Here is a 17,533-nt window from a genome sequence, read left to right on the forward strand (position 1 = left end):
CGGTGATCTCCCGGCGTCAGCTGTGCTGGAGAAGCTATGATCTCCTCCACTGCAGTGCCAACGTCGAATGGGGAAGCAAGGCTTCTAATTTAGCAGCACGTCGCTCGGCCACATAACTTAGAGCCTAATGAACAGTGTAGACTTAAAATTGATTTTGTAATCTAAACCTTCACCTTTTTTACCTTTTATCTGCGTTTGATTTTCAATAGCAACCTGTTAAGGCTATCTGTCTTGGCGACAATAGGGTAGGCTATAATTTAGAGATCACTTGCGATGCAGTTTTACGCATCAGCACTGTATTCCCTTATGTGTGTGTGCTTGTTATAAAGAACTGAAAGTATGCCATAGTATAGCACGTGCATTTTAAATCAACCATTTGCATGTTGGAGAAAGCATGTTCCTGTATTATCGTTTACTTGTGTGACTATTAATTAACGTTAGTTAGGATGCAAAATATCAACAGATATCAACCGGCTGTCTAGTGCTATTGAAGTCAAAGGGATAATGCGTGTGTTGCCTGTGCCATAGTCTACTGTAGACAGTCTGTAACCCCGAAGTGTTGCAGAAGTGCTACTGCAGCAACCCAGCACTAAAAACCTGAATGGGAAGAGCCACGCAAAAAATGAATACCGCATTCCTCCAAGTCTGGAGTCAAGAGTTAAACACATGTACCGAAACCATGTACCCAACCGCACAAAAAAGTTGGGCGATCTGATCATGCGGCTACGGTAGAGAGGGGCTCTTTATTCGTTGGCATGATATGCTGCGCCCTGGCTCGCCAACAGTGGCTCGGCGATGATAACTTATTCCCCCTTTTCTCCCCCCTCCCCCCCATGCGCTCACTTGCTGCACAAATGCGATTGCAGATCTAACACCATCACCGTAAGCATTGTACAATAGTGCAGTCACAGGAGGCAAACAACACACGGGGGTCTTACCAGTTGGGTTCTTGTTTTTCTTAAGACTCTTGCCACAAAGACACTGCAGCATATGCGATCCTTTGCTGAAAATGTTCCAAAGAAACCACATTGATTTGGGCGAAGAGCAACCCAGCAGCCTAGACACCCTCATAGAGAAGAGCTCTTTGCGGTTGCATAATAGCCCAATTGGATCAGTTCTCCTGGCCGGAGCTACCACTTGTACCATAGAAAATAACTGGTGAAACCCGGGGTCCGCTGCGCTTTCCTTCACGTGGAGAAATATTTCGTTGCACTTTATGATGAAGGTTATGTTATTATCCGGCAGGTTACCAATAGTGCCTCCTCCCCGGGTTATCAGTAACCAAAATATACTGTTTAAATCGCATTTGTCGCACGGTTGTGTGTGTGTGGCCGACAAACACACAGAACTAGCGGGATAACGGTAAAACGCGAGGGATTTCAAAGCAGAAAACCATTGCATATTAGTTCGTCGCTCCGTGGAAAGGGTGGATCTGCACAGCGTCGAGAGCCAGAGGAGGATGCATCCTATACAGAGACAGCTACTGTTGTACCAACTAAACACATAGCCAAAATCAAGTCGCGTCACGTTGGTATTCTTTAAAACCGGGGACAGATCAATTTTCAGCTGCTGACGTCTTCATTTTCAAACTGCATGGCTCTTTTGAAAATTCCGGGTGTCAGTATTCCGCCAGACTTAAGTTTGTTTTCCTTATGCTGTCCTCGCGGCTCTCTTTTATGTGTATGATGTGGCTTTGCCAACGACCCTTCTCTAAAAGAGTTGTGCGTCCGGTAAAAATACATCAACGTAGCACTGGACCTGTGCGTTGGAAACAGATGTAGGAGGAGGGGTTGAGACGAAAGATTGCCTTCCCATTACGTAGACACGTGGTTGGCACACCGTCACGAGTGAGATGCCCTTAACATATGAGTAGAGACAGACAAAATATTGTGAAAGCGCAGGATTTCTCTCCTGTGTAATTGACGTGGCCAGCGTCTTGCTCTGAAGTGCACTGCGATATCACAGCATTGCGATTTCCTCCAGCATCCTGGAATTCCTCAAAGAGCGAACGCTGTGTGATTCCAGCTGTTTTCCAGAGCAACAGCTGCAATTCTATCCCTAAGGAGGACGACTGGCTGCCAAGCCAACGAAACTTAGACGTGTTCGTGGTGGGTGCCCGTCGTCAAAAATCAACAAGTTATCACCGCTTCATGCAGATTTGTTGTCTTACTGCATTATGCTATGCACAGACAGAGCCCGATTTCTGCCCATCAGGGCACCTGCGGGTTCCTTCCGGCGGTCATTGGCTACAACGCTATCCACCTCGCTGTGGCGGTGGGCCGGCCAACTCCAGGGAATGTAACGATGAAAGAAGGCTAGGCTATCTGCAGCTTACTGTTGCAATGCTGTTGTTGCATTGTCACAAGTGTTGTTGGAAGTGTTGTGTCATTAGTCTCCTCGAAAATCATGTCGTGGTGTACTGCTCTACAGGTTTTAGATTAAATACTACGTTTGACCTAATTGTTGTGAAAATATATTTCAGTTTTTTTTTTTTTTTTTAATTAAACTGTTCAGGGATATGTCTCATTGGCATGATATTCTAATGCCTCTTATAATGACCCATCATTATAAGACTCCTACAGGCAGAATGCTCAGAGAAGACAAGTTTAAGCTACACATTTGTGGTGGTTAGTGAGGTCCCCACTTCACTGCATGTAAAGGGCTTTGGGTTCCTTGATAAATGCAATGTGGCAGTGATGCTGACATTTTTGAAGTCAAACGTGTCATTCACTTTCACAGAATGAAGAATACTACAGTATTTATTCTGAAGATCCATCTATTCGTTTGTGATTTTCTCTTCAAAAGGCCAAAGCTCTGTGGTATCACAGCAATGACTGCAGAGGCTCTCCACAACGGTGTGGGAGGCTGTTAGAACAGGTCAAAGCATTTTCTGAAAGCAAGAAAATAATTTCTATGCACATTCTCTCTCTCTCTTTCTCTCTCACACACACACACCACAACATTGAAATAACTTATATAAGTATAAGTATATAAGCTCTTTTGATCCTGTGAGGGAAATTTGGTCTCTGCATTTATCCCAATCCGTGAATTAGTGAAACACACTCAGCACACAGTGAACACACAGTGAGGTGAAGCACACACTAATCCCGGCACAGTGAGCTGCCTGCTACAACAGCAGCGCTCGGGCAGCAGTGAGAGGGTTAGGTGCCTTGCTCAAGGGCACTTCAGCCGTGCCTACTGGTCAGGGTTCGAACCGGCAACCCTCCGGTTACAAGTCCGAAGCACTAACCAGTAGGCCACAGCTGCCCCCAATATATTAATAATTATACCCACAGGTATAAAGATGGGAATGACTGCAAATTACTGTACATAAACATGAAAGAAGTTTCTTTATAGGCTCCCCCTCACAGTGCACAGAGTGTAGAGACTGCTTTAGTCTCACCTCATATAACATAGCCTAATTTCCTCCAGAAACACATCCATCAATAGCTATACAGGCCTCAAAGCAGAGCAACTGCAATTTCAGTTACTAAAAGTATAGTTACAGTAGGTTTCTAGTTCCAGACTGCAGAGTCTTTTCTCTGAGGGGGAAACAGCAGGAATAACTGCAATGCCAGCAGGTCTTCTGTAGAGGGCCCCTGAGCATCAGCTCATCCTAATGAAAATATTACATTAATCCATGTTAATGGATCTTTACAGGTCCCATAGGACATTGCCCATCTCTCTCTCTTTCTTTGTGTGTGTGTGTGTGAATGCACGTGTGCATATGTTTGCATTGTGTGTAAGTGTGTGTGTGTGTGTGTGTGTGTGCGCGTGCGTGTGTGATCCTCATTGATCTGTTTCCTGTACTGATGAATTGCGGAGGGCCCTTGGAGGATATCGTCTCACCAGCTACTCCGATAATCGGCATGAGAAATCTCCTTTACTGGGCTCTGGGGGCTGCGTCCGTGGTTATTAGGATGTCAACCAATACATCACTGAGCCAAGTGTGTGACTCTCTGTTATAGTTCGCTGTGTGCATTCAGCATGATTTTACCCATCTTTTCACCAGAAAAGAATGAACTAGGATTTGTTCCGGAGTGCAAAAGTCTTTTTAAAACAATTTTGGCACACTGATACATAATTATTGACATTATGGTTTATTTCATAATACATTTTTAGCCAGAATCATGTACAGTATAACAATTTGCAACAATCAATATGTATTACACAGTTTTATTTCTGCACAACTGATGAAGAGATTATTCATGTATTCAGTGGTCAGTCATCATTATCACAGTGGAGAAATATTGCAACACAGACAAATAGCTACATAATTGCTCGCAAAGGTAGTTTACAGTAAGTCTGTAATATCTCTTGAACTTTGTTATCTGTTCTCTGTTATGTGTTATCTCTCTCTTTCTCTTTTTCACACACTCACAAAAACACAGAAATACACTCATACACAGCAGTAAATACATGCACACACACATACATACCCACACACTGACTCTCACACACACACACACCCACACACACACACGACAACACTGCACAGCTAATCAATCCATCCCATGTGTGCCTTGCCAGTCATGGAGGCAGTCATTGTAAAGTGTGGTCACATGGCTGAGATGCAAATGATTTCCTAGCACCAGGACTGCAACATAGAGCGCACAATCTCTCTCTCTCTCTCTCCTCTTTACTTCTCTCTCTCTCTCTCCCTCTTTCTCACTGGGCAGCACAGAAATATGAAGCATGAAGAAATGGAACAAACACACTCACTGAAGCAATGGTACTGACCTTCAAATATGCTTTGGTAGATATAACGTTTAAGAAATTGACATCTTTATTTATTTTGTTGGTGTTTTACTTTCAATTTTAAAACCCTTAATTAAAAGCAGCAGTTGTATTTCAAATCACAATGTCAGGGTGAATGGAAACCATTGTTTTGGGGCTAATATAGTTGTATTGTATTTGAAAAATAATTAAAAATGTGAATAAAAGTTGAATTTGTTGGTACATTACACAGAACCAAATAGTGACATCTGCTGGTAGACAAAAGCTAGTGCAACTCTCACATAGATCACTCTCTGCCTGTAAGAATAACACCTTATGTGGGAGGCAACATCACATATTTGATATAAATATTTTTACTCTCTCTATTTTTACTCTCATATTTCCTTAGACAAAAGTATATTCATTTGAACAGCTGAACAGAACTGATGAATATATATATATATACATTTCCGGACCATATACTGAAAATTAACAGTGTTTAAAAAGATACCCCACGGTGGTGGATCATCAGGATGATAGGTTTGGTTATAACCAGGATCAAAATATTGATACAAATTATTAAAATATTATGAATCCTCCAAGTCTGATGTTTATTGTGATGAATATTCATGATTTGTTTATTTTTGATCATGTTCATATTCTGTCTCTTTACATTAGTTTTTATGACATCAGTCATTCTGATCAGTTTATAAGGGTTTGTGCATTCACAAATACAGTACAGTAAATGTGTTGCCTTAATGTGTGTGCCTTCAGAAAAAATGCAGGCCTTGAGTCTGTATACTTGTCGGAAAGGTGTGATAGGCAATTCCAATCACACTAACTATCACACTGTTTAATGTTGTTAATGATGTGTTATAATAATAATTCTGTGGAAATGCATGGATGATGTGTTATAATAATAATTCTGTGCATGGATTCCAGTTGCTGCTACTGGAAGAAACTGGAATCCATGCATTTCCACTGAATTATTTTTGGAATCTGATCCCTTATCATACCTGTTCATTCTTACTCGTCGCTCGACTTATCGTGACTAAATTCAAGATGGCTGCAAACGCTAAACTTTGTGAAGATACTGTCTGTATAAATCGTCTTGTAAGTAAACTACCAGTGCTTTTTCAAAGTTCTCAATTTCTCGTTTTAAATGTCAGGGCCCTCGGAAGTCTACCAATGAAGTGTGGAGATACCTTGAGCCTCGTAAATGGTGTAAAACAGTGATTTATTTGCATGGCTAGCCCGATGCCGAAGCACCACCATTGAAAAAGCTGTTGGTAGCATCGGCTAACTAGCGCCAGATTTTGGAGTGCAGGGGACAAGCCGAGATGGGCTATGAGACATACGTTCACACTCGGTATCATGTTTCAATACACTTTAGGTCAATATCACACCGGAATTCTCCTTTAAAAGTGGGATACAGCCAAACAAAGGTTAAGCATAAAACTAGATGGAAATGTGCATGTAATGTGTACAGTATATATAATTTGTGTGTTGTGTGTGTTGTTTAGTGTCATATGTGGGCCTCAGAAGCCATGTGTCTTCATGCTAATGATGTGTAAAGAGGTCTGTATAAAGAGTCTGTATTAGACTGTACTTTGGACTAAAGACTTTTCCCAGTCAGGGTTTTTGCCCAGGTTGTCAATTAATTCCTGTGTCCGATCTTCTCATCATTTTATTTAAGTTCTCAATTTTATCATTATTATTATTGTTATACACAATACACGTGTGTAAGTGGTGGGAATCACACCTTATGTATAAAAATACATATACAAATAATTATTTTAGTCAAAATAAGTGTGTATTTCAGCAGAGAAGCTTCATAAGTAGGCTCAGTTGATACCCACTGTTTTACTTACAGGCAAGCAGCAGACTGTAGTGTCCAGTTACCAACCTTTTTTTTGATCCTGCACAACCAGGTGTGTCTTTCCTGGCATGCATCGGTGAGAGAAAAAGGGCTTAGGCATGTAGGATACTACAAGAGTGCCGTGCCAGTCAGGAGTCTGTGAGCATGGCTCCAAAGAAAAAGGAAAGATCGGAACATTTTTTATTTGTCTGGTTTCTGGTGTGTACTTTTGGAAGTTGTTTGAATGCATATCCAAATGGAGCGCCTTCCAGCGCATGTGCCTCTATGCTGCCCAAGCACAGTGTTGGACCTCAGAACACAGGCTCGCCTTACACCCTCCAGATCAATGGCTCAACTTACCGCTATGGGGAAATAGTTAAAGGTAATTTTCTGCTTGTGTCATCTTATTGCATTTGTCTAAGGCAAGGCAAGTTTATTTATAGAGTGTATTTCATACTTCATTACATAAACAAAAGTTAAGAATAATATTAAATAAAACCATAAAAGGTCAATAGTTTAAACAGATGTTTAAATAGTCTAAGCACAAATGGCACCATGAACAATAAGACTTTTAAAGTACAAATTCCTTATCTCTGTGTCGGTCATAGCATGCGTTCATGTATTGTTTTTGCTGTGAATGGCCAATGAGGTCAATACATCGTGTTTTATAGATATTGCCACAATTCATAAAGGCTATGTTTTTTTTGTGTGTGTGTGTGTGTCCTTGTGATTCGTGTCAGCAAAATTGTTAAATAAGGTGCTATAATTTCTGCATAGCTTCCAAAGCACCCAATTAATATTATTGTAATAAGGTGAAGATAAAGATCAAGTGGATCCCAGTTTTATTAAGTGCATCTTAGCGATCGAGAAAAGCTTTATATCACCATGTGATCTCAAATAATCACTAGACTGGCTCTTAAGAAAGCACTTCAGTGATGATTTTGTTTTTATATCTCTGAGCAGTGTATATTGGATCCTCAGAGAAATACAGGGGGATCCTGTTGCAAGCCCGCACTCCAAACACATCTGCTGTAGTTGGGAGCTGGATAAACCTCCCATCACATGTTAAGACTTTGAATGTAAACACCCTATTCACATAACCATTCTGGATTTTTAAATATGTTTTGAATGTAAACACCCTGTTCACAGAATCATTGTGTTTTTAAATGTGTTGAATGTCAGCACCCTGTTCACAAAATTAAAATGTATTAGTTTAAATGTCTTTATGATTACCCTGTATTGTGCAATGACTGTATAACTGCATAATTGTCTAACTGTTGGAATGCCTTCTTATGGGAAAGCTAGTGCGGCTCAGGTGCAGCCAGTGCGGTGACTCATAATTCCAGGAGAGAGAAGGACGGCAGGGAGCTGATTTTCACCTGGCTGCCGCCCAGCACAGGTGCTCCACAGGTGCTGGAGTTCTGGTAAGAGGGTGAGGCTTTCGCTGTAATGCAGAATTAAACAAAGCCAGTAGCCTGACGAGCCAGACCCACATTAAAAATGTAGGGTCTGGGCACTCACCGTTCGTAGTGCTCAGTCCGAGGGGCGGGATAATCGGTTGTCTTTCAAATTCCCTCTGCATGCAATAGGACAGTGCTATGAGTCCCATGCGTTTCCCACCAGCGGAGCTAGTTGGCTAGTTCAAACTTTTGCCAACTTTAATAAAAGCTTAACTCGTGTCACACTGTTCGCCAACAGCAACATTATCTTATTTGTTTTTAAGTAGCAGGGAATTCAAGCCAAACCGTTGCAACTCTGCCAGCAATCATTATGTTAAGCCCGCCTAACGACTCTATACACGATTTGATTGGCCTGATAGAAGTTTAATTTTTCGAGCTCACAAGCCAACGGAGAGTTGCTAGACTAGCCCTGGCAGCAAATCTAATTTGCTGTCACTAGGGTGCATCTAGATTTCTTGGCTACAAAGCCAGACTAAACTAAACCAAGGTCCATATCGAGGTTGGTTGCATTTGTGTGTCGGGGAAGAACACTGGTGCATTCTGCTTAGTGTGGACTTGTACAAAGTAGTTACACAGGGTGGCTACTCTAATTTAATGTTTTGTTTTTTTTTTAATCAGGGCAACAGTGGTCAAGGATGAAGCCACATTTTGGACAAAAATCAAGTCATCAGCGCTACTCTTAGGTATAGTATACTTCTATCAATACATACATTGCCTAAGAGTAAGGCTATGTTTTATTTAGAAACACAATGCACTTTAGAGGAGCATGGTCATAATCATCCGTCTTACAATTTCACTAGTTGGCTTAACTGTGATATTTACCCTACAGCATAGAACACACTACTACTACTACTAATAATAATAATAATAATGATAAAAAAAATAATTTTGTAAAGAGTGTAAAAATAAAAGTAAACTAAATTAGCTTCATGCTTTCAGATGAATCTGTGTCTGGCCCTCATAATTCAGAATTTGCTGCAGGATCGGGGACACACCTGTCGGGGGGTGTGTTTGTCATCGCTGCCTCAGCTTGTGTGTGGATCACCTGGTGTGTTTGATGTCGGATAACTGTTGACACAAAGTCTCCTCATAGGATTTCCAGCTAGGAATGCCTTTTAGTTATCTCTCTTTTCCATTCATCTCCATACATATTGCCAGAATGTGTACTAGTGTTTAGAGGTGTAACGCTACAAAACATTTATTTATAATGTGTCTTAACTGAATGATGTATTATTGTTCTCCTTATGTAACTAGATGTACCGCATAGCGGTACAAAATATGACCGCCGCTCAGTCCTGTACATCCATTCCGCGAAAATAAATCATATAAATGAATTTGTCTCCATCTTCTACTCCATCCCCTACTCTTGAAACTTTTGTGTATGCTGGTTTGGAATGTGTTTGCGGGCCGCACACAAAGTAGCCTACTGGCGCTGCAAAGGTGAATAGATTTGTAGCACTTGCCAAAAAATTTGTAGCATTGTTATAAAAACTTTAAAATATCTAAACAATCACAAGTAGGGCAGTTCATCACAGTCCATCCATTGCAACTGGACTGATGAAAGGTACACCTGTAGGCTACATTGTATTTGGGAAAAGCAGAAGGTAGCAGCATAATGTATTTATTTATTTATTATTAAACAAAACAATCCCTGTCAGATGCATAAGTTTAGTCATCTAGTTCATATGATATTCAGCTTTATTGTCAATGCACAAATTAAATACCAGTAGTCTAAAACAAAATGCCGTTTTACCCAGTGGTGCAAATAACTGACATGTCCAAAAGGGCCTTCATGAAATGCGTTGCTAGACTGTTCATACACATTTTAACGGGCCAAGTTGAAGAGCTACTGTCCGTTATTGTTTGTGCAAATAATATAATAAATAATACTATGAGGTCCATGGTTAGTCTGGCTTTCGCCAGACCAAGCTCAATCTTTTAAGAAATCGAAAAGGAATATCGCCGGCAGATCAGGCTGAGTTCACCCAGCCTAGTCCATTGTAGGCGCCCAATAGAAATATTGTTTAATTTTGCAATTGAGATATCCACGCACTGCCCTGGATACATCTCTCAACATGCGCTCTAAAACATTTGGTTTAACCCTTGTGTTATCCTCAAATCTTACCGACACTCTTTATCCTTGGGGTCAATTTGACCCCAGCTAAATAAACCCTCAGAAAATGATTATAATTCTTATTGTTACCCAGTTTTTTTGTGACAGGTACATAACAAGAGTGTAATAGCCACCACCAAAAGCCCTACAAAACAATCCCACCCCCCCACACCCCTTTATGAACCTTGGAACCCTGGCTGGCAATATTGCCCATCCAGTGTCAGCAGCCCAAATGCTTGCTGTTGCTTCCCCTTTTGACTTATACAGTCCTGCCAAAATGACTTATATGTAGGGCTGTAACGATATACGATTCGAAACCGAAATCGCGACATTCATATCAACGATACTGTGTCGCGGTGTGAAAAGGCAGAATCGCGACACACCTTTCTAGTGTTTCACGCAGTGCTTTGCATCTTACGCGGCCGCAAAAGCAACCTTATTGGTTAACCTTATCAACCTTATCGCTTTACTTATCGGTAGCCTACGTTGTCCAAAAACAAATAAATAAATAATAATTTCATACCTCTCCTTGCTTTCATTGTAGACTATGTGTGCAACTTTACCAAACAGTATAGAAGTAAACCCCCTCTCCTTGCCCCGCTCTCTCTCGCGCTCCCTCCCTCTCCCTCCCCTGCTCAATGAACACGCGCGACTTAAACTAGAAAATGCAATTCCAGGGAATTACCATTGCATGTAAATGCAAAAAAGCTGCTGTGTATAACATTATATTACTTACAGTATGATTATTCAGATTACACAGTCTTACAGTATTCTTGAAAACCACTTACTTGGTTAGATGTTAGCTTAGAGTATATGACAGTCAGTAAAAATAAATGGTCAATTCAATATTGATCAACATTCTTTGATACAGAACTTGATAATGCCAATCATATTATCCTAAGACAGATCTATTTATCAGTGATAACTCTGAACTGGCAGCAACAGCTAGAGGCCTCAGTTAATGGTATTAGGTCAAATTTGATGGTGATATATATACTGAAGAATAAAAGAGTCAGCCCTTCAGATGATCAGTTTTAGACAGAACTTAGGTTAGAATCTTATTTTTCACACAGCACAGCTCAGGTCTAAAAAGAGAGGTCTACACAGCTATGTTTCACAGATGTTACAGCACAGGAATTATTCAAAGGTATGAATGGTTGACAAATATGATTCACAGGTATACATGTTCCATATAGTTAGTGAGTATAGTCCTCACACAACAATATAGTTCTCAGAATGTCTCAGTGTAGATCTCAGATAAGTCTCAGTATGGTTAAATGGTATGTGCACAGATATGGTTACATGTTTGTAAGAATGTATGTTAGTATGTTGCTAGCAACATTGTCAGAGATGTATGGTTGACAGGTGTGCACACAGACAGGCACACACGTAATGTCATACATGGTCATCACCACTGATCTGTTCTGGAACCTAAAAGACAAAAGCAAACAAGTTTAACAGTTATACCAAAACAATACAAGGAATGTCTGCAATTGTCCTAACAGTAGCCTATTCATGGCTTTCATAAGGTCCCTTTCCACAGGAGTATAATCAAGCACCAAATGCATTTATAATCTAGGTGCTTGATTGTATACACCTGTGGAAAGGGACCTGATGAAACCCATCAATAGACGAACTATGATAGCATACTGTGATAGTGTTTACTTAGGCTACGTAAGAATCAGGAGCATAGAATGAAAACGTAGCCATGGCCTATTTGATACACAAACAAGCGGTAAACAACGTTACAAATTTGGTAAAAATAAAAACAGGAGCATATTTGTTAGCTTTAACTAAAATGTGAACGGTGGAAGCTATAACGTTATGACCATCAACAATGAGTCACGTTATTCATGTCCTTCATGACACCCATGATGGGTTTCATCAGGTTCCTTCACAGCATATAATCAAGCACCAGTCTGCATTCATAATCTATTCTAGGTGCTTGATTCTATACACCCGTGTAAAGTGACCTGATGTCGCATAAAATCAGAGCCATAGTATCTGTAGGCCTACTTACTTCTCTGGTTTACGTTAACATTCTAGTTAAAACGCTGCTGGTTAGTAGGCCTAATGAACAAATGTAACGTTAACCAGTGGCGGTTCTAGGATTTTTCTGAGACAGGGGCCATAAAGGGGCCACATCATACACTGAGGGGCCAAGAACCGGTCAACATCCATACACAGAAAATCCCTTGTTCAGTAAGGCAGAGGCACGTTGTCTACGTGATATGCAGGACTATACGCGGTATACCCAAAGTCCTTTTAGGCAAGTCCCTCCATTCGACGGCCATATTGCAACACTTTTTGGTCACTCATCGGGCATCCTATTCGGCAGAAATATGCGTGCGCAAGGCTTCACGACACCAATCTTGCTCCAGCGGCGAGTTAACAACACATGATTGGCACGATGTCTTCACAACACACCATATGATTGGCTCAATGTATTCACATCACACCACATGATTGGCTCAATGTATTCACATGTTGACGTTTTGCCGAGGAAGGGGTGGGATATGTGTAGACAACGGCAATATTGGCGTTACAAACTAGCCCCATGCATTTCTATGGAGGATTTTTTGAGTGCTCTGTCTCCTCATTAGAAAGTCTCTGGTATACCCACTTAAAAAGCATCACCATCTCAGTACAGTATACCAACTTAAAACAGACAAGGATAGGTATTAATATTTGGGGTTGATCACAGTATACCCACTACAGCTAACTAGACTACACCACAGCAGTAAGGTGCATACATTTCACCAGTCTTACCTTGTTCAAATACTTGAATGCTAAATGCTAAAAAACAAAAAAGCCAAAACAATTCTTAACAATTTTCCCATTTATTTATAATGTGCATTGAAAACACAATATAAAACTAAAATATAATACACTTCAGTGGAAATACATTGATATTTTAAAGGTCACATTCACTGAGAAACCGTTTAATACTTGTTACTTTTGAAATACTATAGCTCACTCCAAGTTGCATATGCATGCTGCACGTGAAAATGATCTTCTACCCCCATTGCCCGCATTAGCCAATGAAAGAAAATACACGGAAAAACAAGCGAATCAGAAAGAGCCCTTCCCAATGACGCCGAAGGGAAACTGACTATTCATGGCCTCGCCCACCTTGGCTTGTGACCGCCTACAGGAAGACTGGAAGATTTTGCGGCTAGGGGATTGTCTCTCTGCAGCTAGTAGGAGCTAACAGCAAGTTGCCAACATGGCGGAAAAAAACTTGTGCCTGTTTTATTGTTTTGGCAATAACACATCAATGTTGCATGTCTTGCCTTAGAAACATGAGTTGAGGAAGAAATGGTTCGGATTTATCGTTGGAACACCACCACCGAAGTAGTGCAACATTAGTTCTGTGTTCCAATCATTTCGACCACACTCACTGCCTTAGAAAGTGGTTTTGCATCGATGTTCTGAAAACCTGGTTCTGTACCGTCATGACGATCGACCACCAGCTCACAGGCTGTAAGTACAAACAAACTTTTCCACCTAACGTCTGTTACAAAATAGCATGTTCATATTCTTCACGTTAGCATGCATGAAAAGGGTACAAGCTAGGCTTAGGCTAGCCTATATTACAGGAAGCTACACCAGGCACGTAACTGAAGTGTTCTGTTCGCGACGTGTAAAATCAGAGAATGCCTAATAGGAAGGGCTCTGGTAAAATCCATTAGAGGAATGGTCTATTTTCCCGAATGTAGCCTACAGGCCACTAACACGCCAGGTGTAGCTACTTCCATTGATTAGGCCTATTGGAAGCTAATTGTTGCAGTACATAACGCGAACGGAATGCTTTAGTTACGTGCCTGGTGTAGCTACACTCATAAGAAACTGACCACACCACCCAGAAATTTAGCTTGTTGAACCTATAATCTTCTAACCTAAGCGTTAAACCACAAATAATAATATTAGCAACAATATTTTATGCTCAACTAAGTACGGGTATTGTTCTAGTCTAAACAGGGAAAATCAAAAACACAATACCCCTGCACTATTAGGCTAAGTTGCTATCACTAGAGCTCAGGTATTTACACTTCAGTCTAATTTATGTCTTCTTGCCATTATTACATTGACATACAATGATGTTTTGTTTGATTACTTGCTGTGTACTTAGTGTGTATGTCTTCCAGAGCACATCCTCATGTCAGGCTACACAGCTTTCTAGCCTACATTAGGTCATCACGTTAGAAGCAAAGGTTCATTTCATTTCATTTATTTTTTTTAAAGGACAGTGCACCTTGATCAACATTTCTGTAAATGTGCCAGTGTTAGCCAGCAGGCTAATTTTCAACTGTAGTCCATTGGCAAGATGTTATACTAGGCACATGGTGGCTAAAAAAAACCCATATTAAATCACATAGCAATTGACATACAGCAATAGAACATAATGCCATAATACTAGCTCCAATAAAACATAAGACATATAACCATACAGCCAAACAACCCTTAAGGGATCAATAAAGTAACCACCTATCCATCTATCTATCATACATACACCATGGGTTACAGGACAGCTAAACTATAGAGGCAGACCAACATTAATGTATTATGAGAAGTGCTCACATTTTTGTATGCTCAAAAGCCAGTCCTTAAGATGGTGTGTGAATGTATGGTGAGAGGTGGACGAGGTTTGTGATCTAACTTTTATTGTTGTACTAGTTAGTTTCTAGAAGTCTTTTTCTAGTAGGCTAATACAGGTTCTTATGTGCTCGTCAATGTTTTGGAAAGTCAATTCATGGGTTTCTTCAGGTCACTTTCCACAGGTGTATAAAATCAAGCACCTCGATTATGAATGCAGACTGCATGGTGCTTGATTAATACACCTGTGTAAATGGACCTGATGAAACCCATGAATTGCATAACAGATAGAATTGATATTACCGAATGTCTTCTTGTGGGTGTGCTACTTAGTACATCATACACCTTACCACATTCACTAAAATATTTTTGTTTCCATTGTACCAGTACAGTTTTGTGAGATAGTGAATGTCCTGTGTACTATTAGTATCTTGTAACTTGACAGTAATACATATTTATTTACTTTAGGTACCCAAACAGAATACTTCATGAAAAGTATGAGTATTGATACAAGCACTTCGGATACACCATGGGCATGGGGGCCTGCTACCTCTACTGCCATCAAGCCTGTTCATCCAAGGCCAGCTAGAAGACCTCGGGTTGATCAAGAGGAGGAGGAGGATGAAAGCGACATCTCCACAATAACACCTAATGGCTCCACCTATGGCCCAGCGCAATCAAAGAGCAATGTTATAAAATCATCACAGCCAACGAATGTGTTTTGTGTGTTGTCTCTTTGGATCCCCAGGACAATACAAGCCGAAACAACTCAGACCTTTTTCCCTAAATAATCCCAGCACTATTTTACAAAGGATCTGTAGGCCAGATGTCTGCATCATCTGGCAAAAAGAAGACATTGTTAATTCTGTGCATAGTTTGGATGTTCTTGTTTTGTGTTTGCATTATTTTAATAGACTGCAATATTACTATTTGTCAGTGTTTCACGGACCACCTAGCAAAAAAAAAAAACAGTAGACCTACTTCAACAGTATATTACACAATAGGCCTTCTTACTGAACCACCTTGCTTATTGTCTTTGCACCTTGCTTATGGTGTCAGAGGATTCGTATGATTTAAACTGGCATAGGTTACATCAGTGTTGCAGAACTGTTTGGATTTACATACAAGTTGGTTCAATATTGCAAACAACTCATCTATTATATTTTACCACATCTACTTGTGGAACACTTGAGAGAGCTTGCGGACCACACTTTGAGTACTACTGCTGTATGTAAATATAATAAAGTTGTTTATAGACAATTGACCTGTTTTGTATATTTGTTTTAGGAGTTTCATCAGTTTTTGTCCCTTTTAAGCTAAAGGTTTATCTTACCTTTCATATCTTCTGTCTCACAGAGGGCCATAGTCGTCATAGTTGAATGTTTAGTGCATTTTGAAGGGAGTACATTATGCTAAGGCAGACTGGTTCTAATCCTGGGTACAGGGTCATACAGACAACAGGGGTACTGGTGTTGCCCATTTTTCTAACCACATGAGCAATCCCCTTACGAAAAAGTAGTATAGGAATCTTATAATATTTGGGACAAAATATTATAGTAATCTTATAGGAATAATTGGGACATACTGTAGAAGTACTACTAATAACTCTATAATATCCTGTAACCGCTATAGTTTTTCTATAGTAGTCTTATAGTACCTATAGTATGTCCAAATACTATAGTATTCCTATAAGATTACTGTAATATTTAGTCCCAAAATACTATAAGATTCCTATAGTAGGCTACTTTTTCTGTCATACGTGACAGAAAACAACTTGAGTAGGCTAACCTCTGCCAATGCCAGGCTATCAAAGCCATAGTTCTCATTACCGGAGAAGTCTTGCAGCACACATTCTCTGCTTCTGTGGGCATTCTGGTACAATTCCAGCAAAATATAGCTAGGTAGGCGTGTTTGCATTTAGATCTATCTATATATTGGGCTATGACCAAGTGGTCTTTCAATGATAGTATCATGGAATTCAAACCATAACTATCTAGCTATTCCGATAGCATTAGCAGGCTAGGTCAGTGGCTGAACTGCATTTAGGGTGCTTACCTGTGTTGTGAAATAAAATATCTACTAGGAAGATTGCAAAGACTTTTGACTGTGTAAAGAAATAGGTCTTTATTTTAAAACGTTTCCAACTGTTTATTACTTGAAAGCAAGATGACGATTGTCACAAACGTTTACCTCTTTTAGGAGAAATTTTAAGCTGACAGGCAATTGTTACCATTCTATTAAACCAACGTTCACCGACAAACGATCAGGAAGCGGTTCTTCTTCCTACTCGAATACTAGGATCAAACACATGAAGTTGTATCTCCGAAGACATTTTCTGCAACAGTTTTGACTCGAGTTTTAGCCAGGTTTTAGCACTGTAAAGTTGAATATGGAGCATAGCACAGGCAGAATCGGATGAGGACGCACTGGAGGAAGCGTCACAGTACTGTTAGCCAATCAGAGGTGAATTCATTAGCATGTCATTAATATTCATGACTAGAGGCGAAATCCAGTCGTTCCTCCCCGCCCACCTTCCCCACCAAACTAGAACAGCATGAAACAGACGCAGCACGGCATTTTTTTCACCAAAACCGGCTCACAGGGCATTCATTAATACTACAGACCACTGCAAAATTAATGAAAAAACGATGAGATGAGACTTTTAAACAGAAATCATACATCATCATACACACATTTTTCATTCAATTAAACAAGTTTTACTTTAACTGTTTCCCCTTTGGTTGATAAGAGAAACCACTTTCACTGCCAGTTTGCATACATTAAAACAAA

At 40.2% G+C, this 17,533-nt stretch overlaps 1 protein-coding gene and 1 long non-coding RNA gene across 2 annotated transcripts in view; one reads left to right on the forward strand and one right to left on the reverse strand.

The window, feature by feature from the left end:
- Nucleotides 1-1,741, reverse strand: part of LOC121698913 (fibroblast growth factor 14) — a 70,913-nt gene extending 69,172 nt beyond the window's left edge. The window contains exon 1 of the mRNA XM_042081424.1: nt 939-1,741. Within this exon, the coding sequence (XP_041937358.1) occupies nt 939-1,401 (463 nt within the window). The 5' untranslated portion in view covers nt 1,402-1,741. The remainder of the gene's footprint in view (nt 1-938) is intronic.
- A 6,145-nt stretch (nt 1,742-7,886) lies between these two features.
- LOC121699086 lies at nt 7,887-9,179 on the forward strand. The gene is made up of 3 exons (XR_006026940.1): nt 7,887-7,998; nt 8,653-8,717; nt 8,974-9,179. It is a non-coding gene; the product is annotated as an uncharacterized LOC121699086 (long non-coding RNA).
- Nucleotides 9,180-17,533: the final 8,354 nt, after the last annotated feature.

The sequence above is a fragment of the Alosa sapidissima genome, chromosome 23 (assembly GCF_018492685.1).
Source record: "Alosa sapidissima isolate fAloSap1 chromosome 23, fAloSap1.pri, whole genome shotgun sequence".
NCBI classification, from domain to species: domain Eukaryota; kingdom Metazoa; phylum Chordata; class Actinopteri; order Clupeiformes; family Clupeidae; genus Alosa; species Alosa sapidissima.